This window comes from Calliphora vicina, chromosome 1 (genome assembly GCF_958450345.1).
Source record: "Calliphora vicina chromosome 1, idCalVici1.1, whole genome shotgun sequence".
Taxonomy (NCBI): domain Eukaryota; kingdom Metazoa; phylum Arthropoda; class Insecta; order Diptera; family Calliphoridae; genus Calliphora; species Calliphora vicina.
The window spans coordinates 11,238,063-11,261,970 of NC_088780.1; the positions used below are offsets into that span (position 1 = coordinate 11,238,063).

At 27.5% G+C, this 23,908-nt stretch overlaps 2 protein-coding genes across 2 annotated transcripts; both read right to left on the bottom strand.

The window, feature by feature from the left end:
- Positions 1-781: 781 nt before the first annotated feature.
- Cpr92A (Cuticular protein 92A) lies at positions 782-6,099 on the bottom strand. Its single transcript, XM_065515967.1, has 3 exons — positions 5,919-6,099; positions 1,811-1,943; positions 782-1,748 (listed from the first exon to the last, which is right to left on the bottom strand). The coding sequence occupies exons 1-3, from the start codon at positions 5,931-5,933 to the stop codon at positions 1,261-1,263; spliced, it is 636 nt and encodes a 211-aa protein (XP_065372039.1). The 5' UTR covers positions 5,934-6,099; the 3' UTR covers positions 782-1,260.
- An 11,028-nt stretch (positions 6,100-17,127) lies between these two features.
- Positions 17,128-23,605, bottom strand: LOC135949423 (organic cation transporter-like protein). Its single transcript, XM_065498982.1, has 7 exons — positions 23,415-23,605; positions 19,305-19,561; positions 19,097-19,246; positions 18,633-19,038; positions 18,206-18,447; positions 17,871-18,144; positions 17,128-17,445 (listed from the first exon to the last, which is right to left on the bottom strand). Exons 1-7 carry the CDS (start codon positions 23,558-23,560, stop codon positions 17,292-17,294), a joined length of 1,629 nt encoding a protein of 542 aa, XP_065355054.1. The 5' UTR covers positions 23,561-23,605; the 3' UTR covers positions 17,128-17,291.
- Between the last annotated feature and the right edge of the window lie 303 nt (positions 23,606-23,908).

Below are 23,908 nucleotides of genomic sequence, written 5' to 3' on the forward strand. Positions count from 1 at the left end.
TAAAAAAACGGAAAGGGAAAAAGCTCCCGGGGAATTTTTTGTTTCATATTTATTTATACAAAATATTAGAATAATTTTTTTGTTATAGAAAACTTTTGAAATAACAATTTTTCATAGAAATTCTTCGAAGTTAAAATATTTCACATAAATAATTTACATATTAGCATTATGCATTTCAAAAATTTCATACAAAATTTTCGAAATTAAAATTTAAAGAAAGATTTTTTTAAAAAATTTCCAATTTAAAACATTTCATATGTATATCCTTATGGAAAATTCTCAAACACAAACATTTTTAAAATAAACTAAAAAAAATAAATTTCAAGCATAATATTTTCTTGTGAAACTTTTTCGAACATAAAATATTCAACTTTTCGAATATTAAATGTTTAAACGCAAAATGTTCGTATAGAAAACTTTCGAACATGCAATTTTGGAAATCAATATTTTCTCAAACTAAATTTAAGATTTTCTTATGGAATATTTTCGAACATACATTTTTCTTATGCAAAATTTTTGAACAATTTTGTTGTATAAAATTTTCGAAATTAAGTACAATTTTTCATATCAAAAATTTTCGAATACAGAATTATCGGATATACTATTTTCCTACAGAAAATGTTCGAATATGTTTTCTTGTAATAAATGAGCTTACATACAATTTTTCATATAAAAGCTTGAGCCTTAAATATTTCGTATAGAAAATGTTCAAACATTAAGTAAAAAATCCTTAAAATTAAGCTTAACTTACCAATTTTTTTAAACCCTTAACAAAAACTAATTTCTTTGAAAACAACAACACACACATTGTCTTTATTAAATTAAATATTTTATACAAAAGAATTTCTTTAAATAAGTAAAAGTAAGCAACAGATTTATAGAAATAAGATGGAATTAAATTAAAAAGTAGAAAAATTAAATACAAAAGCACAACTTACACACTGAACTGAACTGAATGAGCCATATAATTGAAAAGGAATAAAAGTGAAAACGAAATGAATGAATGCAGCAAATAACAATAAAAACAAAATTAAAGAGGTAGTAAAGTAAAAGTAAACTAGCAATTAAAGAGACACATAAAAAGAGAATAACAACTACGAAAATAACAGTAAAAACAAAAGTTTAAGAGATAAAACAGAAAGTTTAGAGAAAAAAATATACATAAACTAGAGATTAAGCACTAGATCTGAAGAAACTGAGAGAAAATTGTTGGAAAAAGTCGCCGTATGCTGTTTAATGTCGAGAGAATATAAAATATATTCACTTATGATAATAGTGGCCCAAGTGATGGGGATCTGGTCCGGGACCCGGACCATAGGGACCATAATGTAAGGCCGGATAAGCAGCATAATGTGGACCAGGTAGAGGACCGGGTGCTGGACCATGTGCTGGACCCGGACCACCATAATGAACAGGCAAGGCTACTGGTACGGGTGCTGGAACTTTGGGCACTGGTGGTAATGGAGGAGCGGGAGCCGGTATTGGCACTACGGATACTGGAGCATGAGCCTTATAAGCCAAAGGTTCTTTGCGCACCACAGCATTAAAACCATTATGAGGATCAGCCGTGTAGTCAACAGTACGTTTGGTACCATCAGGATCTACCACCGAATAACTACCTTTGACTACGTCACCATGACGAGTTTCGTGTTGACTCTTTGAATCTCCAGTGTAGCCATCTTGTATGTCATAGCCAAAACTGTATTTAGGAACAGGATCATATGGTTCGGGGGCAGCCGGTTTGGGAGCTATAAAAAAGGAAATAATTGCTTATTATGTTAAATACATGTTTATGATATGGGTTATTTACCCGGTGCATAGGCTACAGGAGCGTGAGGCGCATATGGTCCATAGTGTAATGGACCCTCTGGGGCATAATGGGGTCCATAGGGACCTATAACACCACAACTAGCCAAAGCTATGATAAATGTAAAAAAGAGTATCTGTAATTGAAAAAAAAGGAAAATTAACTTTGAAGATCCTTGAAGCTAATTATCACAAATAAAAATTTTCTGAGTACTTTTATTTATACAAAATATTAGAATAATTTTTTGTTAAAGAAAACTTTTGAAATAACAATTTTGTCTAATTTAAATATTTACAGATTGTATTTTAAAAATTGCATACATATTTACTTCGAAGTTAAAATTTGTTTATAGAAAATTGTCCAATTTTATTTTTGAAAACTTTTATTGTTTCGAACTAGTTATTTCCTTTCGAACTAGTTAAAGAAAATAAATCAACTTTCGAATTGAAAACTTTTCATTTCCTTATATAAAATTTTGAAATACAAATTTTCTTATACTGTCCAATTAAGATTTTCTTATAAAATTTTTTTTATGGTATATTTTTGAACATAAAAATTTTTATGGAAAATTTCGAACAATTTTGTTATATACAATTTTTGAAATTAAGATTTTCATACAGAAATTTTTCTAAATTAAAATTTATTATTGAAAATTTTCAAAATTAATTTTTTTTAAATAAATTTTCGATGTTCAAATTTTCGAACATTAAAATTTTCTATATAAAATATTCGAAATAAAATGTTCATAAATTAATATTTCGAACCAAATGATTTGATATCGAAAATTTTCTAACATTAAAGTTATGATTGGGTATATGACTTAAAAATACGGGATTTTTACAAATGTTTAGCTTTTATTTTGAAGCATTTGTACAATATAATAAATTTATTCAAAATATTGGCCATTTCCATTTCATAGCTATGACGTTTTCCCATTTTTCTGAGAACTGCTCATCTTTTGAGGCCAAGAACGAATCAAGGCAATGTCTTATACTCTGTTCCAAAATGAAGCGTATCCCACAGAGAGCGTTCTGCTCTCTCTGGAATCGAAACAAACAGTAGTCGGACGGGGCTCGTTCTGGACTATAAAGCAAGTGAGAAATAACTTTCCAACCACTTAATTTTAAATACTTTTTAACAGGTATTGCAACATGTGGCTGAGCGTTGTCATGATTGAATATTACGGTTTAATGCCTGAACTCATATTCTGGGCTTTTTCGACCAATGATCGCTTCAAACGAATCCGTTGCGTTCGGTACAGGTTCCCTATGATACCCAAAGGACCACTTAGCTCCCACCAAATACAGAGCATTTCCTTAGCGCCATGGATATTTGTCCTTGGGGTCGATTCTAATGATTGGCAGGTCTTCACGTACGATCTCTTACGCTTCGAGTTATCGTAATGGATCCATTTTTCATCTCAAGTAATGATTCGGTGCAAAAATTATTTTTTTTATAGCGTTCAAGCATTATTTCGAACATGCAAAATCGTCTTTCAACTGTACCCTGTAAATCTCGCATTTTAAAGTCATATAACCAATGTATAGAAAACTTTCGAACTTACAAATTTTCGAACCTCAAAATATATTTTAAATTTTTATATAGAACTATTTCGAACAAAATGTTTTTATATCGAACATTTTTCGAACAATAAAATTTTCTTATAAACAATTTTTGAACATTACAATTTTCATATAGAAAAGTTTCGAACATAAAATTTTCATATAGAAAATTGTTCACCATAAAATGTTTTTACAGAAAATTTTCAAAGATTAATATTTTATCAGTTTTCGAACATTAAAATTTTCATATAGAAAAGGTTCAAACACTAAGGGCCCCATTTTATAAAACGAAACGACAAACGTTAAAATAAAATCTATAGAAAATATTCAAGTTTCAAACCCTTTTCCCAGTATTCTTCATACAAATTGCTTACGTTTCTGAACGCTTCGTTTTACAAAATGAAGCCCTAATTTTCATATAGAAAATTTACGAAAATAAATTTTTCAGATAGAAAATGTTCGACATTAAAATTTCGAACATACAATTTTTAATATGTATAAAAATTTTCGAAACTAAAATTTTCATATGAAAGATTTTCAAACATAAAATTTTCATTTAGAAAATATTCGAACATAAAATTTGCATATAGAATATTTTTGAACTTTAATTTTTTAAATAGATAATATTTTTATGCTGGAAAATATTTTTTAAAGAAAATTTTCATAAGAAAAATTATGAAAAATTTTCGAAGTTTAATTTTCGAACATAAATTTCTGTTATTAAAAATTTTCAACATAAAATTTATTTTCAAAGTTAAAATTTTCTTTCGAAAATAAAATTTTTCTATAGAAAATACATCTCTTTATTTAAACAAACATTTTCGAACATAAAGAAAATATTTGAATATTAAAATTTTCATATAAAAGATTTCCAAACATAAAATTTTTATTTAGAAAATATTCGAACATAAAATTTTCATGTAGAATATTTTGGAACATTAAATTGTATAGAAAAATTTCGAACATCAATTTTTTTATATAGACAATTTTTGAAATAGACAATTTTCGAAGATCATTTTTTTATAGATATTTTCGAAATCAAATTTATATAAGAAGAGTTATGGAAAATTGTCAAAGTTAGCATTTTCGAAAATAAAATTTTGTTAAGCTTTTGAACATAAAATTTTCATATAGAATGTTATCGAACATTAAATTTATTAAAAAGAAAATTTTCGAACATCATTTATATAGAAAATGTTGAAATAGACAATTTTTGAACATAATATTTTTTAAAAAAATAATGAAAATATTTGAATATTTAAATTTTCATATAAAAGATTTCAAACATAAAATTTTTATTTAGCAAATATTCGAACAAAAAATTAGCTATAGAATATTATCGAACATTAAAATTTATTAAATAGAAAATTTTCGAACATCAAGATTTTTATATAGAAAATGTTTGAAATAGATAACTTTCGAAGCTAATATTTTTTTAAAATATAAAAATAAAAGAACATAAAATTTTCATAAGAAAAGTTATCGAAAATTTTCGAAGTTGGCATTTTCGAACACAAAATTTAGTTATTGAAACTTTTGAACATAAAATTTCTTTTAAAATTTTCGAAAATACAATTTTTAATATAAAAATTTTCGAACACTAAAATTTTTATATATAAAAATATTCAAACATAAAATATTTTCATGTAGAAAATTGCGAACATCAACTTTTTTAATAAAAAAAGTTTGAAATAGACAATTTTCGAAGATAATATTTTTAACATAAAATTTTCATAAGAAAAGTTATGGAAAATTTTCGAAGTTATCACTTTCGAAAATAAAATTTTGTTATTGAACTTTAGAAAATAAAATTTCTTTTGAAGTTAAAATTTTATTTCGAAAATAAAATTTTTATTTAAACAAAAATTTTCGAAAACTAAAATTTTAATAAGAAAATATTTGAATATTTAAATATTCATAAAAAAGATTTTCAAATATAAAATTTTTATTTAGTAAATATTCGAACATAAAATTTTTCATATAGAATAATTTCGAACATTAAATTTATTCGAACATCAATTTTTTATATAGAAAATGTTTGAAATAAACAATTTTCGAAATTAAAATTTTTTTATTGAAACTTTTGAACATAAATTTTCTTTTTAAAGTTAAAATTTTCTTTCCAGAATTAAATTTTTTATTGAAAATAGATTTAAAAAATTTCCCAGCTTGTAATTTAAAAGTTTTTCTTTATTAAAACAAAATTCGAAATTTAATTTTTAATGCCAAATTTTAGAAAAATTTCCTTTTTGTTACATTGATGTAAAAAACTTTGAATATTGAAAATAATTTAAATTTTCAAACAGCAAGAGTCCATGTTTTAAACAAATCGAAACTGGATTACATTATATTTTAAAGATGTCTAATATAACTTTAAACTTAATCCTTTATATGTTGAGAAAAATTTTACTTTTTTCTTACTCTTAATTTTACTCTTTTCTTTAATTTACAATTTGATATTGTTTTTATCACTTTTAATACATTTTTTTGTATATATTTGCACAGGATTTTTTTTATTTAATTTCTTTCTATTAGCAGTTTTTACACACCTTTAACATTAACATATCCTCTTAATAATCACCAAACTTGTTTCTATATCCTTTAACGGTTTTCGAATCACAGCAATATTTAAATGTCGCCTCAAAACGCGACTGACTTCCTTTTTAGCAAAATTAAATTGAAACCGTATAAAATTGATTGGCGAACAACAACGACACTTTTCAAAGCGTTAACAATTACTGAGACAGATGCCTGAACAATTCTTAACTTTTATAGTCTAACAACAACAAGCTTAGAAATTGATGCTGATGGTGGTGAAAAAAAAAATATAAATAAATAAGTAGAAACAAAAAAAATAACAAAATATATAAACGCTGAAAGAAGTTTAAATCACAAAACTGTTTAAATGTCGCCAGCTTCACATGCAACCAGCACGACGGCCACTAGCAGCAACTTAACAATATTTGCTACTAATACAACAACAAAAACAACATGCAACAGCATCAACCGCGTAGCACTTACATACAAAAGTACTAATACAATGAGGGGCATAAAGTTTGGCTTATTGAATAAACGAACGATCGAGTGAACACTTTATTGTTGTTAGTGTTTTGTTTATTATAGGATCATATTGTTACTTTTTTTTTTTTTGTATTGAACAAATGTTTTTCTTTTTTATTATAGGAATTTTAAGTTGCTCATTGTGGCACACAAACAAAAAAAAAGTACACAATGCGCTAATTTAAGTAACAAATCTTTAAAACCCAAAAAAACATACAAATAATGGCCAAAAAGAAAAAAAAACCATAGAAACGCTAATAGAAATAATCGCCAATTTAAGTGCAACTTAAATCTTCTTGTCTGCAATATTTCAATTTCAATTGTATTGAGTGTGATTGCTTGTACTCGTATGTAAGTAAGGCTTTGCAGTGTAGATATGTGTAGAAAGAAAATTTGAAAAACTTTTCAACTCTTTAGGGATTTGAAAATCATTTGTATCCAAACATTTGTTGGAAATTGTAAAAACAAAAAGAAAAAAAGAAAACGATTAAATAACAAAAGGTTAGTTTTTCGCCTTATTAAAAAAAAAATACAAAATATAGGTAAAAGGGTTATTTTTCTTTTTTTGTTTATATTTTTTTTTAATTTGTGGTGATACTAAATTAAAGTTATACAATTGTTAAAACTTGTTAAAAAAATTATATACAAACATAACCATAAAAGACAATAACGGTTTGAAGTCGACCATAAAATGTACTACAAGCAAGACCAATTTTAAATCTATATTTTTTTACATTTTTCATTTCCGACCCTATAAAGTATATATATTCTGGATCCTTATAGATAGCGGAGTCGATTAAGCCATGTCCGTCTGTCTGTTTGTCTGTTGAAATCAATTTTCTGAAGACCCCTTATATCTTCGGGATCCAAATCTTCAATAATTCTGTAAGATATGCTTTCGAGAAGTTAGCTATTTAAAATCAGCATAATCGGTCCACAAATGGCTGAGATATGAGGAAAAAACCAGGACAACCTCGATTTTTTACCTATTTTTGACCTATATCTGGATTACTAAGTCATTAATATAGACAATATGGATATCTAATGATAGATATTTCAAAGTCCATTGCAACGATGTAGATAAGGCTATAGTAAGTTGGACCTACAATGGGTCAAAATCGGAAAAATATTTTTTAAACCGATTTTTTTTTTCTTCACCAAAAGTTTTTTTTTGCTAAATATTAAAAAAAAAATTTTAAATTTAAAAATTTTTTTAAAACAAATCGAAATTTTTTTTTCCAAAAAATGAAAAAACTGCAAAAAAAATAAATTTTGTTACCTAAAAATATTTTAAATTTTTATTTTGAAGTATAATTTGGTGAATGGTATAAAGATTAGGCACAGCCGAATATATTTAGCTCTCTTATTTGTTTTTAAATCAAAGTTTTATTAATTTTTAGTCGCCCGATCTATTCGAAATATTTTTTATTAGTTATTTTTCATTAGTTTTTCAATAATATCGTATCATAATTATTGTTTTTTACACCTAAACCGGCAACTCTTCACCTTTTTGCACCTGGTTCCTAAACTTAATTTGCAAATTAGTTTCTGATGGCTGTTCTGAATTTATTGGGTGATAAATGCCTTTAAAAAAAATTATTCGACAATTTTTTTTAGCTTTTTAAAGTTTGCGGGTTAGAGGGTTAAATTTGGATTTGCTTAGGAAATTCGAATGTTTAGAGGTAAAAACGGGTAAATTCTGACCCATCCTTGTAGGTAATTTTTCCGGCTCTTATCTGACTACTCCTTTCAACAAGCAGCTGACAGTTGACCCCTGTCAAAATTTGAAGAAGCTTCGTCATTAGTTTGTGTTTGACAGCCATTGATAGCAGACTACCTCGTGACCTGAGAAGAAATTGGAAAAAAGTGAATTTCGTCTGCTCATTAGGAATTAGTTTTAGCGGAAAACTAACATCATTCAAATAAAGGCTAAGCTTCATAAATACTATGGGAACTCTGCACTATAAATTTCAATGGTAAAAACGTGGTTAACTAAATTTCGTTGTGATCATACAAGCACTAAATATGTCAAACTTTTTGGACGCAAAGTTGAGGTCTTACTTTGGACATGCAAAATCGTCTTTCAATGTCTCTCGGCTTCCCAGTTTTTGGATAAATCCAGCTGCTCACAAACATTTTGAAATTGGTGCTTGGGTAGCTCCCAATAATTTTTCAAGCTCTTGTTGAGTTTGAGAACTATCTTCATGGAGTAATGCCTCCAATTCTTGGTCTTCAATCTTTTTTGACTGACCTGGGCGATATTTGTCTTCCGTGTCGAAATCACCAAACCATCTCTCGCATGTTGAAACCGATTTAGCACATTCTCCATAAGCTTTGATCGGGGTGCTTCACGAGCAATTTTCTTTGAATTAAAGACGCATATGACACTATGTTGGCACAAAATTCGACATTTTCGAAGCCAAAAAAAACTTTATTTTTTACACTATAATATTCGATAACTAAGTGAGAATAAAAATGACATATAAGTTATTAAAAAAAAAAATTGCGTTCAAAAGATAAGCCATCTATTGTAAATCCCGCATTTTTTAAGTCATACATTAAATATAAAAAATATTTACGATATTAACATTTTCTATAGAAACATTAAGATTAAGATTTTCTATAGACAAATTTAACGATATTAAAATTTTCAATATAAATTGTTACGATATTAAGCATTTTTATAGAATAATTTTACGATTTCAAAGCTTGTTATCGAAGAAATTTATATTGACTCTTTTAGAGAAATATTTTATGATATTGAAATAATTGAAGAACAATTATTAAGAGATGATTAAAAGAAAAATATTTTATATATATTATTTTACGTTATTAAACATTTCATAGAAAAATGTTGTCGATAATACATATTGTAAAAATTAGATCAACATTTAAGACAATAAAATTACGTATTAAAACATGTCTATAAAAAGATGTTACGATATCAAAGTTTCTATAGAAATCATTTACTAACTCAAATATTTGCATAGAAAAATGTTACGATATTGAAGATTTCTTTACAGAAACATTTTCTAAAATCAAAAAAAGAATACGGAATTAAATTTTGTATAGAAAACTTTTACGATATTTAAATATGTTTACACCGAACATTTTACGACATTACAATTTCTATAAAAATTGAATCGTTATTATAATTTGTGTAGAATAATTTTACGATATCAAAATTTTGTATAAAAAAGGTTTACGATATTAAAATTTCTTAAAGAAATAGTTAACGATAATCAAAGTTTCTATATAAAAATTTTACGATATTAAAAATTTGTATAGATAAATTTTAAAAGTAAATATTTTTTATGGAAATTTTTACATTAATTAATTTATTTAGAAAAATTTACGATAACGAAATTTTACAAAGAAAAGTTTTACGATATGAAGACGTTTTACGATACATATTCAAAAATTTCTTTAGAAAAAATATGAATTTTTAAACATATGTAAAAAAAATAAAACAATATTAAAATTGTTTGTCTGTCTGTTGAAATCAATTTTCTGAAGACCCAAGATATCTTCGGGATCCAAATCGTCAATAATTCTGTGAGACATACTATCGAGAAGTTTTCTATTTAAAATCAGCAAAATCGGTCCACAAATGGCTGACATATAAGGAAAAAACCAGGACAACCTCGATTTGTTTACCTATTTTTGATCTATATCTGGATTATTAAAGGTAGGGTCACACATAACAAATATTTGACGAAAAAGACGTAACCACTAAATAAAATACATTTGAATTCTTTTATTTATTTCAAAAACTTATTTTACTTAGGATGATTCAAAATGATTGATAGGATGATTTTATTTGATACCGTCAAACAAATTTGTGCTAAAAAAAAAGTGGTTACGCTTTTTTGAGCAAATATTTGCCGTGTGTGACCCTACCTTAAGTCATTAATATAGACAATATGGATATTTAATGATAGATATTTCAAAGACCTTTGCAATGACGTATATAAGACCATAGTAAGTTGGACCTACAGTGAGTCAAAATCGGAAAAAATATTATTTAACCCGAATTTTTTTCACCAAAAAAAAAATTAAAAAATAAAATTTTTTTTTTAAATTTAAAAAAAAAAATTTAATAACAATTCAAAAAAAAAAATTTAACAAAAAAAGAAAGAAACAACTTTGGAAAAAAAAAATTTGTTTAAAATTTGTATTTTGAGGTATAATTTGGTGAAGGGTATATAAGATTCGGCACAGCCGAATATAGCTCTCTTACCTGTTTTTTTTAATTTATATTTTTTAAAAATAAATTACGATATTAAAATTTTCGGAAAAAAATTTACGATATTATTTTTATTAATTAGATTTTTTTAAAAATAAATTACGATAAAAATTCGTAAAAAAAATTTACGATATTATTTTTTTTAAATTAGATTTTTTGTAAAGGTTATTCCAAAAAACCTTTATTTTCCACACACTTTAATCAAATTTAAGTAGAGTACCCTCACATTTCGTAAAATTGCTCTTTGGGTCAAATAAAAAAAGTGAAAAAACCTACATTTTAGATTTCCTAGAAAAAAAAAATATTAAAGCCAGTGAAAAAAAACTTAAAAAAACACAAACTTTAAACTTTCAATTGTCTTGTAATTGTCATTGATTTACATCTCTTAACCTTATAAATACGGAATGAATGCGCGAAATAACAAGCGAAACGGATTGTATGTCTTCATTGTCTTAAATATTCAGCTGAAATGAATTTGCTGAAATGTATTTGAAAAGTTTGCTTTTTTTTTTGTTAGTTTGTTTACAAGATCATTTCGAGATTAAAACTTATTTCTTTTTATAGATTCTGATGTGAGACATGTCAATGTTTGCGGATTTTTTTTTTGTTGTTCGCTCATGCATTTGATGGCAAATAAATTAAATTATAAAATTGAATGAAAAATAAAGGTTTTTTTTTGTTGTAGTTTTTTGCATAATAATAAACTTCAACTGCAAGTCAGAGTAAATGTGGTGTGTCTGTCTGTCTTTTAGCCAACATATGAATGAATAAATGTTTATGTGATCATAATGTTAAACGTTCGTATACGAAAACATACAACGTTTAAATGGAAAATATTAAAGTTTTAGAAAATGTTTGCTTCTTGACCTTTTCTTAGGTAAAAATCTAATGAATGTGGAATTAGAACTAAAGCGACAAGCAATGATCGCAGGATAAAGATCATTTCATGACAACTAGAAGCTATAGATAATTACAATTGATTGTTCACAAAAATAAATTTCTAAGGAAATTTGTTTATGATTCAAACATCTGTAAGCACAGAAAGCTTTAAAATTCTTCAAAATTATAAAATTGTTCGCTTGACGTTCCCATTCTAATTCCGCTTTCAAGCAAATGTATGCATGTGTAAAACATTTTGAGTAGACGAACCAAAAAAACTTCCATTATTCGTATTAAACATTTATTGACATGTATTGAATTTTTAATCGTAGATATGCGTTGTTGTTTTTGTATAAATATTTTTTGTTGTACTCTCCATATCTTTAGTTCAAGTCTTCGAAAAACTCATGTTTTTGGGAAACTTTAAATGGATCGCGTTAATACAATTTCTGTATGTAGGATTTTTCTACAAACGTTATTTTGTTGTAACTAACCTTTACGTTTTTATGGTCTAATAAAAATAACAGAACATTATTTTAAACACGCTTGTTGTCTCCACTTCAACCAATTCAAGTCATTTGCAATTGTCTACTTGTATTCTATTGTTAACTAACTGTCGTTTGGTTTTTGTTAAAAATTTTTCGAAAATTTATTACCTTAAATGTACGTTTAACCACAGGTGCTAAACGTTGGTGCTTTTAGCAATATAGCAAATCTATAGAAATAAATTGTATTTGTTAATACTTATTACAAAACAGTTCACGGAACCAAAATCTATGCAAGACTAGTTTTGCAAAAAAGGAGAACAAAAATAGTCAAGTGACAACTAGATCATTTGGAGTTAAATCTTATGTCTTTGCACGAACATGGCTATGTTTTCGTGATGCAGTACAAAATACAAAATAGATCAGTAAACAAATAAGATCCTGAATGTTTTATGACGAGATAAATGAAAGTTCATACAAAAAAATAAAACATTTCAATTAATTTTACGCTATATAAAATATTATATATACGAAATAGTTTATCTAGAAAAAATAACGATAAATGTTCCTTTGAAATTTTTATAAAAAAAAATTACGATCTTAAAATGTTCAATACAAAAACTATATTAAACAATTTCTTTTAATAAATGTGTGATATTAATATTTGTATGGATAAAATTTACAATATTAAAATTTTGTGTAGAAAAATTTGACAATATCAACATTTTATAAAAATACGATATTGAAATTTTTTAAGAAAAATTTTATGACCTTAAACTTTCAATATATAATTTTACAATACTAAAATTCATATAGAAAACTCTTTACGATATTAAAATTTTTAAAGAAACATTTTACGACATTAACATTTACCAAAAAAAAATTGACGATATTAAAATTTTTTGTAGAAAAATTTGACGATATCCATATTTTTATAAAAAAAACAAGTAAGAGATCTATATTCGGCTGTGCCGAATTTTATATAGCCTTCACCAAAATATACTTCAAAAAAATAATTTTAAATATTTTTAGGTAAACAAAATTTAATTTTTTTGACCCATTGTAGGTCCTATTGTGGTCTTATATACGTCGTTGCACAGGTCTTTGAAATATCTATCATTAGATATCCATATTGTCTATATTAATGATTTAATAATCCAGATATGGGTCAACAACAGGTCAGAAATCGAGGTTGTCCTGGGTTTTTCCTTATATCTCAGCCATTTGTGGACAGATTTTCTCGATTTTAAATAGCAACCGAGCCGGAAGAATTTCGGAGATATTGATGTATTATTCGTGTATGTAAGTTATTTGGGGGCTTCAGAAAGTTGATTTCAACACACAGACGGACAGACGGACATGGCTATATCGACTCCGCTATCTATAACGATTCAGAATATATATACTTTGTGGGGTCGCAAATGAAAAATGTAGAAATTACAAACGGAATGACAAACTTATATATACCCTTGCCACTCATGGTGAAGGGTTTAAATATAACGATATTGAAATTTTTAAATAAACATTTTACGAGATAAAACTTGCTAGAAATAATTTTACGATATTAAAATTTCTATATAAAACTCTTTACGATATTAAAATTTTTAAACAAAAATTTAAGACATAAGCATTTGCCAAAAAAGATTTACGATATTAAAATTTTGTGTAGAAAAATTGGACGATCGAGACTTTTATTAAAAAAGAAATTACGATATTGAAATTTTTAAAGAAAAATTTTATGACATTAAACTTGCTATATATAATTTTACGATACTAAAATTCATATAGAAAACTCTTTACGATATTAAAATTTTTAAAGAAACATTTTACGACATTAACATTTGCCAAAAAAGATTTACGATATTAAAATTTTGTGTAGAAAAATTTTACAATATCGACATTTTATAAAAAAAAACATTACGATATTGAAATTTTAAAAGAAAATTTTACGAGATAAAACTTGCTATAAATAATTTTACGATATAAAAATTTCTATATAAAACTCTTTACGATATTAAAATTTTTCCAAAAATTTACGATATTAACATTTTTCCAAAAAAATTTACGATATTAAAATTTTGTGTAGAAAAATTTGACGATCGACACTTTTTTAAAAAAAAAATATTACGATATTGAAATTTTTAAAGAAAAAATTTAGAGATTGAACTTGATATAGATAATTTTACGCTATTAAATTCTATATCTCTTTACGATATTAAAATGTTTAAAGAAATATTTTACGACATTAACATTTTCCAAAAAAAATTTACGATGTTAAAATTTGTATAGAAAAATTTTGCGATATTTAAATATTTGTACACTAATTTTACGATATTACAATTTCTATAAAAAAATGTTTCGATATTAAAATTTTTATAGAATCACTTTACGATATTAAAGTTGTCGGTTAAAAAATTTACGATATTAACATTTCCTATAGAAAATGTTTACGATACTAATATGTTCTATATACAAATTTTACGATATTAAAAAATTATGATTTATTTAGAAAAATTTACGATAATGAAATTTTCCAAAGAAAACTTTTACGATATTCAATAAAAAAATTTTACGATATTCAAAAATTTCTTTAGAAAAATTTTCAATTTGTGTGGACAAATTTTATATAAAAACAAGAAAGAAAGTATGGTCGGTCAAGCCCGACCATATAATACCCTACACTAAGTAAAAGAGCAAAAACATTTTTCATTTAAAATTTCAATAATTTATATTTTTGAGTGATTTTTGGAAGTGGACCTTATAAGGGGGCTATGACCAATCATAGACCGATCACCATGAAATTAGGTCGTGTGATTTATGACTAAATTAAAGTTAACTATGTTGAATTTTGTGTGTATACCAACATTTTTAAGCGATTTATGCACGTTAAAGTGATTTTCGGAAGCGGGTCTATATGGGAGCTATGACTAGTTATTGACCGAACGTAATAAAATTTGGTGACATGAATTTTGTATATATAAAACTTATTTGGAGCTCAATTTGTGGAGATACATTTATAAATTAAACATTTATGACCGATCCAAGTCAATTTCGGAAGGACATTTGTATGGGGGCTAGGTGAAATAATGGACCGATTTCAGCCAGTTTCAATAGGCTTGGTCCTTGGAAATAATATGTACCAAATTTGATCGAAATATCTTCAAAATTGCGACCTGTACTCTGCGCACAAGGTTTACATGGACAGCCAGCCAGCCAGCCAGCTAACCAGACGGACGGACGGACATCGTTTAATCGACTCAGAAAGTGGTTCTAAGTCGATCGGTATACTTTAAGGTGGGTGTTAGACTAATCTTTTTGGGCGTTACAAACATCTGCACAAACGCATAATACCCTCCCCACTATGGTGGTGTAGGGTATAAATATTTATAAAAAAATTTTACGATATTACTATTATCAATAGAAAAACTTTCAATTTGTATAGAGCAATCGATATTGAAAAATTACGATATTAATATTTTCTACAGAAAAACTTTCCGATATTAAAAATCTCTATTGAACAATTTTACGATAATAAAAAATTTCTGATATCATTTTACAATAATTATAATTATTTCAACAAAATTTACGATATTGATATTAAAATTTTCATTAAAAAAAATTTCGATATTTAAAAGAATGTTCAATTTCAAAATTTACGATATTACAATTTTCAGTAGAAAATTCTTTAGATAAAGAATTTATGATTTTAACATTTATATTGAAAAAATTTACGATATTAAAAATGTTTCTATAGAAATATTTTACGATATTAAAATTTTACAATATTAGAGATTTTTATAGAACAAAAATTGTATATAGAAAACAAAAGAAATGACAAACTTATATATACCCTTCTCTCGAAGGTGGTGTTAAATCACACGATCACACGAGAGAGTAAACGATCAGCAAATGTTTTGTTACGAAATTGTAGAATGCTTTCAAATAGCAGTGCTGTAATAGCAAACTGTAACATATCTGTGGGCATTATTAACATTGAATAAAAGCTTTCAGTTGACCATTGATCGTAAGTATGGCAACGCTGTTTGCTGCTACCGTATATTCGAATTCGAATATTCAGTTAAAGAACATTGTAGAAAGTACACCACAGATGTCGTTTGTATTAGAAACCTCTAGACAGTTAAAGAGCCATCTAGAATGCAGATGGCAGTGTTATAAATAGTGGCAGAGGTTGCAGTCCTTAGTGAGTTTATCAGAGACGCTTTTCGAATGAACATCAACTGAGTGCTGTGTTTTTCAAGTGAATTTGTGTACATTATAAAGTGTGTCTGTATTTCTGCGAATTTATAAACGTGTATAAAAAACATTGAGTGAATATTTAATTTAAAATTGTGGTTGTTGTACATTTTTAAATAAATAAAGAGTTGTTACAATTTTTAAACTACTAAGTCCCCATCCATACTGTGAAACATTTGCTGCAAAACATTTCAGTTTGTTGACGAAAGGGGAAAGAGGAATGGAAAAGGGTACTAAGTTTCATGTACATGAAGTTTTTGTTGAGTATGTCATTCACATTTATTCGTTCGTATTCGTTCTGTACAGAAATGTCAAAAACTGAAAAGCAAAAACTTCACTGTGTGGACACGAATGCAGTTTCAAAAGAGAATTTAAAAATGTTTTGCAGCAAATGTTTCACAGTGTGGACCGGGACTAAACGGCTTTTATTTGCAATCAAAAGTATCCGGTTTATTTAAAGGAAATAAACCAACGTTTTGAAAAGGTTAAAACGTAGCAGTATCATGCAGTAATTGAATTATTTCAGGAGTTGACATTAAGAACTGTGTTATCATGTCGCGTTAACGACTCATTTTTGGGAAAGTATGGTCAATGATGCTTCTAGCCCAAAATCTGCTCTTAACAGTGACACGTTGTAGATGATTATACTCTTTAGAAAGCTTCCTGAAATTTGTAATTCTTTTCCATGACACATAATTGATTGTTTATACTTGGTTAAGAAAAATGTTGACGTTAAAAGAGAGAGAGAGGGAAAGTGAGAGATTTTGAGTCTGAAATGTATTCGAGACACGGACTAAATACAATTTTGTTATTGAAATTGGAATAATTTAAAAATTTTCTTCAGATTGTCTTAATTTCTTAATTTCTTACTACTTTATTTCTTTGGTTAAATTTCAATAAATCACAAACAAATAAATAGGTACTAAACTAATTCCAAAGTACTCCATGAAACCTTAAAAATAATACTTTATATATGTAAGTAAATAGGTAAAATGTTTTCAAAAATAGGAAGCACTATCCGGATGTAGATTTGTTGATGTTGAGGGAGCCAAAGTATCCACAGATTGAGAGCGTCTTTCCATGAAGCTAAACATAAACCAGCGTTCATTTTTGCCAAAGTTCTCACCATCCTCCAAAGAAGTGGGCAAAGTTCTGCAAAATATTAAAGAAGACTTGTGATATTAATATGTTTACAAGTTTATAATAGTAATCGGCACTCTAGAGCATCTAGGGACCGAACACAAATATTAAAGAAACTCGTTACAATTATCAAGAGAGCAACAAATTGTAGATTAACCCTCTAATGCTTAAGCATGCCTCAAGTCACTCATCACAAAAATGTCAATAAATGCAAATGTAACTGATATTTCATTTCAAAAACTTTGAATGCTTTTTAAAATAATTTAAATACGTTATTTAGCAACTGTTACAAGAGATTTTGAAATGAAAAATCAGTTATATTGGTATTTTTGCAATGAGTGCCTTGAGGCAAGCTTAAGCATTTGAGGGTTAAGCAACACTTCAATATATTTAGCAATGTGTCAAGTGGAATTTGAGCCGACCACTGGTTTACTTACCGATTTAAGGTCTCCGGCAGTAAAAGACATAAACTGCCACCTAGAAGAGAAATTAAACCCAAAATGATTTCGGGTAAAGGTGAAAAATACTGTCGGGTGTGTAGAATGTAGGAACTGAAAAAGGTAAAAGCATAACCCATAACATGGACAGCAGCCACACCCTGGCCACGCACACAAGTGGGTATTAGTTCAGTGGCATATTGGGCACCCGAATTATAGGCCACCGTAACACCAAAACGACCAATCACCGAAAGAGCCACCACCAAAGCAACATCTGTAAAGAGAAAAACAATTAAAATCTTTATAAAACTCTTTTCTGTTGCAGAAATATTTACTTTGCTCCGATGAACTTTGGACATTTGTAAAAAGTATAATTCCTGTACATGATATAAATATGCCACTCAGTAGCAAAGACATGGATGCCATGGCTTTGCGACCGATACGATCTTGCAAAGCAATTAGAAGCAAACAAGCTGGCAAAATGCTGGTGGCACTCAAAGTAAACATGACAAATGGTGAAATGCCAAGACCTTGTACATTACGTGAAACTGCATCGTAACACAAAGTGATTACCATTCTATGAAGCAACAAAAACCCAGTCAGTCAGCCAATAATAAAACGAGGAACAATGATTTTTAACAAACAAGCCAACCAAAAAAACACGAATAAACAAAATTAAACGAAAATGCCACATTAATAATAAACTCATTAGTGTTTTGTTGGTTGGGTGCATGCCACATTAACAGTTGCAGCAATACTTACGATTTAAAGAACAATATCAATGTATTACGCCTTAGACGTGGTGTGGCAAACAGGCCCCATAAATTGGGCGCAACTTTTGTATGCAGCTGACTACGTTTACATTCCTCAATGAACTCATTGTAAATTGACTCATCCACAACTTTGCCATTTATTTTGGCCACACGTTGCAAACACTCCACCGCCTTGTCATACTTCTGTTTCGAGATCAGCCATTGAACACTTTCGGGCACCACAAAATAGAACAGCGGCACCGTAATGAGAGGTATTGAGGTGGCCAATAGGAAACCACGCCAGCTGTGCATTAGCACGGCAATCCAGGGTGCCGACATGGAGCCCAGACAATAAAATAATCCTATGCAAATGCTGAGACCCACAGTCCGCAAAGAGGGTCTTAGATATTCCATAACTGTTAATTAGAAATGATAATTAGAAAATATACATAAATATTTCAAAATTGTACCCACCCAAAATATACATCATTACAAAGTTACTATCCGTGGCCAAGCCCGATATAAAACGAAATAAGGAAAATGTTATCAGCTCTGTGCCAAATATGGTTAAAATATTACCCATCATGGCCACCATATTGGCCACTATCAAAATGGGTAGACGACCTTAAAAATAATGATAAATTAATTTAATAATTCATTTCCACTTAACTCTTTAACTCACCCACTATATCGGCTAAAATGCCAAATACCAAAGAACCCACCACTGAGCCCACAAAAAACATACTCTGACCCAGTGTCAATTTCCAGGCATTCGCACAGATCCAATCCAATTCACTGGTAAAACTTTCATAACCCATAAACAATTCATAGTTATAGCTGGCACAGGAATTTGTGTTGGCATTTTCCAGCGGCAGACAGGAAGACGTTAAGGGTGCCGGAAAAGGATGTGTAAAATTTTCTGGCGTATCTGAAGCACACCTGAGAAAAAAGAGAAATATCTAATAAGAACTTAACAAATATAGAGAGAGAGAGAAATATTAATATGTATAGTAAATATTGGAGTGGAAAGGGAATACGAGAGATTTTAGAGTAATCTGAAACTAAACTAGATTCCAGCCATAGGTTTTTCAAACTGAAATAAGGGAAAATAATTACGATATTAAACAAGTAAAAGAGGTATATTCGGCTGTGCCGAATCTTATATACCCTTCACAAAATTATACTTCCGAATTTTTAGGTAATTCAATTTTTTTTTTATTAATTTTTTTCTAATGTTGATTTTTAATTTTTTGCAAAAAAAATTTCGAATTGTTTTTAATTTTTTTTAAATTTTAATTTTTTTTAATATCAAAATCAAATTTTTTCCAAAATTACACGGTCCGACCAATAAATTTTGATAGAGGAGACAAAAAGAAAGACACATGTATCGGCGTTTTGAAAGTTTTCATCTGAATTTCATTTGAGGGGGGGTTAAAGTTTCACAACTCTGGCACATTCTTATTGTTAATCGGCATAAGAAACCATGCGATCCTTACATTTAAGGTATAAAATGTGTTCAGCAAATTTATGTAAAATGTTACGGAGAACATTTTTGTAGAATATGTTAAACCTCTAAATCCTCATGACATGGGTCTTTTTTGTCCTCCTTTTAAAAAAGAGCAAAAAACACCATTAAAAAAGGGATTTAAGGGGTTAAAGTGTTCCGAAAAAATATTATCCGTGAAATTTTACTAAAAGTCCCTGAATACACCAAAACCGAAAATCCAACCAGAAAGTCAGAAATAAGACATAACAAAAGAGAGCCTAGGGTTAATTGCGCATTTATTAAGAATTTTATTTTAAAGAACATTTTAGGTATAAAATGCATTCAGCAAACGTGTATAAAAAACATTGAGTGACTATTTAATTCGGTTGTTGTACATTTTAAATAAATAAAGAGTTGTTACAATTTTCAAACTACTAAACGGCTTTTATTTGCAATCAAAAGTAAGTAAAGTCCGGTTTATTTAAAGGAAATAAACCAACGATGAAAAAAAAATTTTTTTAAAATTTTTTTTTTTTAAATTTTTAACGACACTGACGTTATGAGCATTTACAAGGGGAAAAAATGCATATTTTTCAGTTTTTTGCTGTTATTATAAATACTAGACTTCATGATATATTTTTCTTAAGTTTCATCAAAATTGGCCCAAAAATGAATAACATTTCGCTATCTTTAAATTAGAAATTTCAAATATTGAAAAATTTTACCTTTGAACTTCACGATTTAAGGTTTAATGTTTTTAAACTTTAGTAAAACTTTCAGAGTATATTTAGAATTATCTGGACTATAATATTCTGAATAGGTTTTACTTAAAATTCATTCAGTGAGGAAATAGAGCTCATTCTCCAAAAAAATTACCAAATAATTTGGTTTTCTCGCAAATAGGAGATATTTTCATAATTTTTTAAAATTTTTATTCCTTATTATATTCTCAATAATACACATTACTATACTTTTAAATTTTTGTTTGGTAAAATTTTTACAGAAACTGAACAAATTTTTATACTTAAAAATTATTTTTTTTAAATATTTTTATTTAAACAAAATTAATTTGTTTTTTCAAAATTGTTTTTTTTTTGAATTTTTATAATTTAAAAAAAAATTGTTTGGAAAAAAATGTATGAAAAAAAATTTTTTTGATGAAAAAAAAATTCGGGTTAAAAAATATTTTTCCCGATTTTAAGCCATTATAGGTCCAACTTACTATAGCAACGTTGCAATGGACTTTGAAATATCTATCATTAGATATTAGGGTATTCAATCGATTAACCGTTAATCGGTTAACCGATTAATTTTGGACGGTTAACTGTTCGAATAATTTGAAATTGCTGATTTTCATATAACAAATAAACCGATTAATTTGTGTCGATTAACCGAAATTCTTTTTTTTTTGCACTTTAATAAATTTTTTTGTATTTATTTTTCCGTTTCAATTCAAATACAAATTAAAATTAGATATTTTTGAACATCCAATAAACATGATTAGTGAGTATGTATAATAATTGACATATTTAATTTACATCTATTTGAAACTTTGTATTTCCATGTATAGACGAAACTTTTTTTGAAATGAGTGTTTTATCATAACTAAACGAAACTATTAAATTAATCAAAATCTAAAACAATCCAAAAAGGAATTTTCTTTATTATGCTTTTGATTTCTCCAACATATACAATCAGCGAGAGAGTTTTTTTTTCAAGAAAAGTTTTATTAAATCTAAAGAAAAAATCGTTTAAATTATATTCTTTTTATAAAAGATTATTTCAGAAGATCTCACTAAAACCCTACACAACTCACACATCGCTCATTTGCTGCAACAACGTCATAATTCAAAAAAAGTCGTTTCGAGAAAAACATCTTTGAATATTTTAGGACATTTTACTATTTCTTAAATAAATTTTCAACAAATCATGTGATTTCAGAAATATAAATAGTAGATGTTAATATCTTTCTAATCTGTATTTAACCCAAATTTTTACTTATCAAATATACGAGAAAACATGAATTTTAATTTTGATGTTTACAGCAAAAAACACTCTCACACAAAAAATAATTCACTTTTTTGAAAACAGATGAAACTATATGAAAGATTATAGAACAGCGCATATTTTGTATTATTCAGTTCATAAAACACGGATTTTGAATTATGACGTTGTTGCAGCAAATAGGCGATTGTTTACAAAAATGATCTCAAATACCTTATTTGCTGTTTTTTATGTTTTTGTACACAAAATTCGTTGTTGTATTTTCAATTTAAAATGAAAATAGAAATTATTCGGTTAACCGAATAATTTTAAATTAACCGATTATTAACCGAATAAATCTAAACCTCGATTAATTATTTGCTCGATTAACCGATTAAATCAGAAACCCGATTAATTGAATACCCTATTAGATATCCATATTGTCTATATTAATGACTTAGTAATCCAGATATAGAGCAAAAATAGGGCAAAAATCGAGGTTTTCCCGGTTTTTTCCTTATATCTCAGTCATTTTTGGGCCGATTTTATTGATTTTATATAGCAAACGAGCCGGAAGAATTCCCGATATATTGATGTATGAATCATGTATGTAAGTTAGGGGGCTACGGTAAGTTGATTTCAACATACAGACGGATATAGCCATATATAGTCTTCGCTATCTATAACGATCAAGAATATATACACTTTGTGGGGTCGCAAATGAAAAATGTAGAAATTACTAACGGAATGACAAACTTATATGTATGTATATCCCCTTGTCACTCCTGGTGAAGGGTATAAAAAAGTATAATAGTAATTTTTGCGTAAAATCAAAACCATTTTTAAGAGACAGCAATGTACAACATTCTGAAATTAATCACATTGAAATATTGCCTCAAGTTTTGCTGAAATTGGAGTGCGAATTCCACGGTTTTTTGCAATTATCTTGATAATGAAAAGATTAAGAGCTACAAAATAAGACTTGAGTCAAAATAAATATTCGATTTACTTTGATTTTTTTTCAAATGTGTACGATGGTCCCGTGCGATATAATGGAATTGCCCATATTAAAATTTTTATGGTTGATTATAATTATAATTATCAAAATTATTATAATTGAAATCAACCATCGTAATATACAAACATCATTATCCTAAAAAACCCCAACCCCCTTTTAGTTTGTTTTTAATTTCTTAGTACATTTTTCAATCTTTGTAAACAAACCAAATCTCTTATTTAACTTAATTCATTCTCAATTCTCACATGCTTATTTACCTTCTCCCTTCTCCACCCCTCTCCAAAATGCAATACACCAATACTCACCAATATGTGGGTGTAAAACTGATTATTGTCTGTGAGTAATAATGCATCGATGAGAGTAAATTGATGATGCAAAATAACAACAACATGAGAGCCTGCAAACGGTGGCAATCGCCACATTTTTCTAAAATCTTATCAATTTCTAACATATTGCGGTGATTTTCAAATTTTGATAGCTATTGTTGCTGTTTGTTGTCGTGTTTTTTTTGGTTGTATGCCTTTTTTGTTGTTTGCCGGTAGTATGTAGGTATTTATTTGCTATGATTCTATTATAAATCTAATGAAAGCTGTTGTTGTGGTAGGTAACTGTAGTTGTTTGTGCTTATTTATTTGTAGTTCTTGTAGTTGTTGTTGTATTATTTAGATATGTTGTCGTCACATCTCATCTAATTAGTACGTCACTTTAACAGAAGAAAAAAAAAACAAACAAAAATAAACAAAACATTTGATGAATATTATAAAATTTATACACAAAAAAAACCATCTGTTGAATTGAG

What these genes read in the sequence shown, in the direction of transcription:
- LOC135949423 (XM_065498982.1), bottom strand. Translation starts at nt 23,560, where the DNA reads ATGTTAGAAATTGATAAGATTTTAGAAAAATGTGGCGATTGCCACCGT. An exon ending in TTGATATTGTTCTTTAAATC is followed by an intron (nt 18,448 to 18,632) that starts GTAAGTATTGCT and finishes GTTGCTTCATAG; the next exon opens with AATGGTAATCACTTTGTGTT. An exon ending in CCAAAGTTCATCGGAGCAAA is followed by an intron (nt 18,145 to 18,205) that starts GTAAATATTTCT and finishes TTCTCTTTACAG; the next exon opens with ATGTTGCTTTGGTGGTGGCT.
- Cpr92A (XM_065515967.1), bottom strand. An exon ending in TCCTGTAGCCTATGCACCGG is followed by an intron (nt 1,749 to 1,810) that starts GTAAATAACCCA and finishes CCTTTTTTATAG; the next exon opens with CTCCCAAACCGGCTGCCCCC.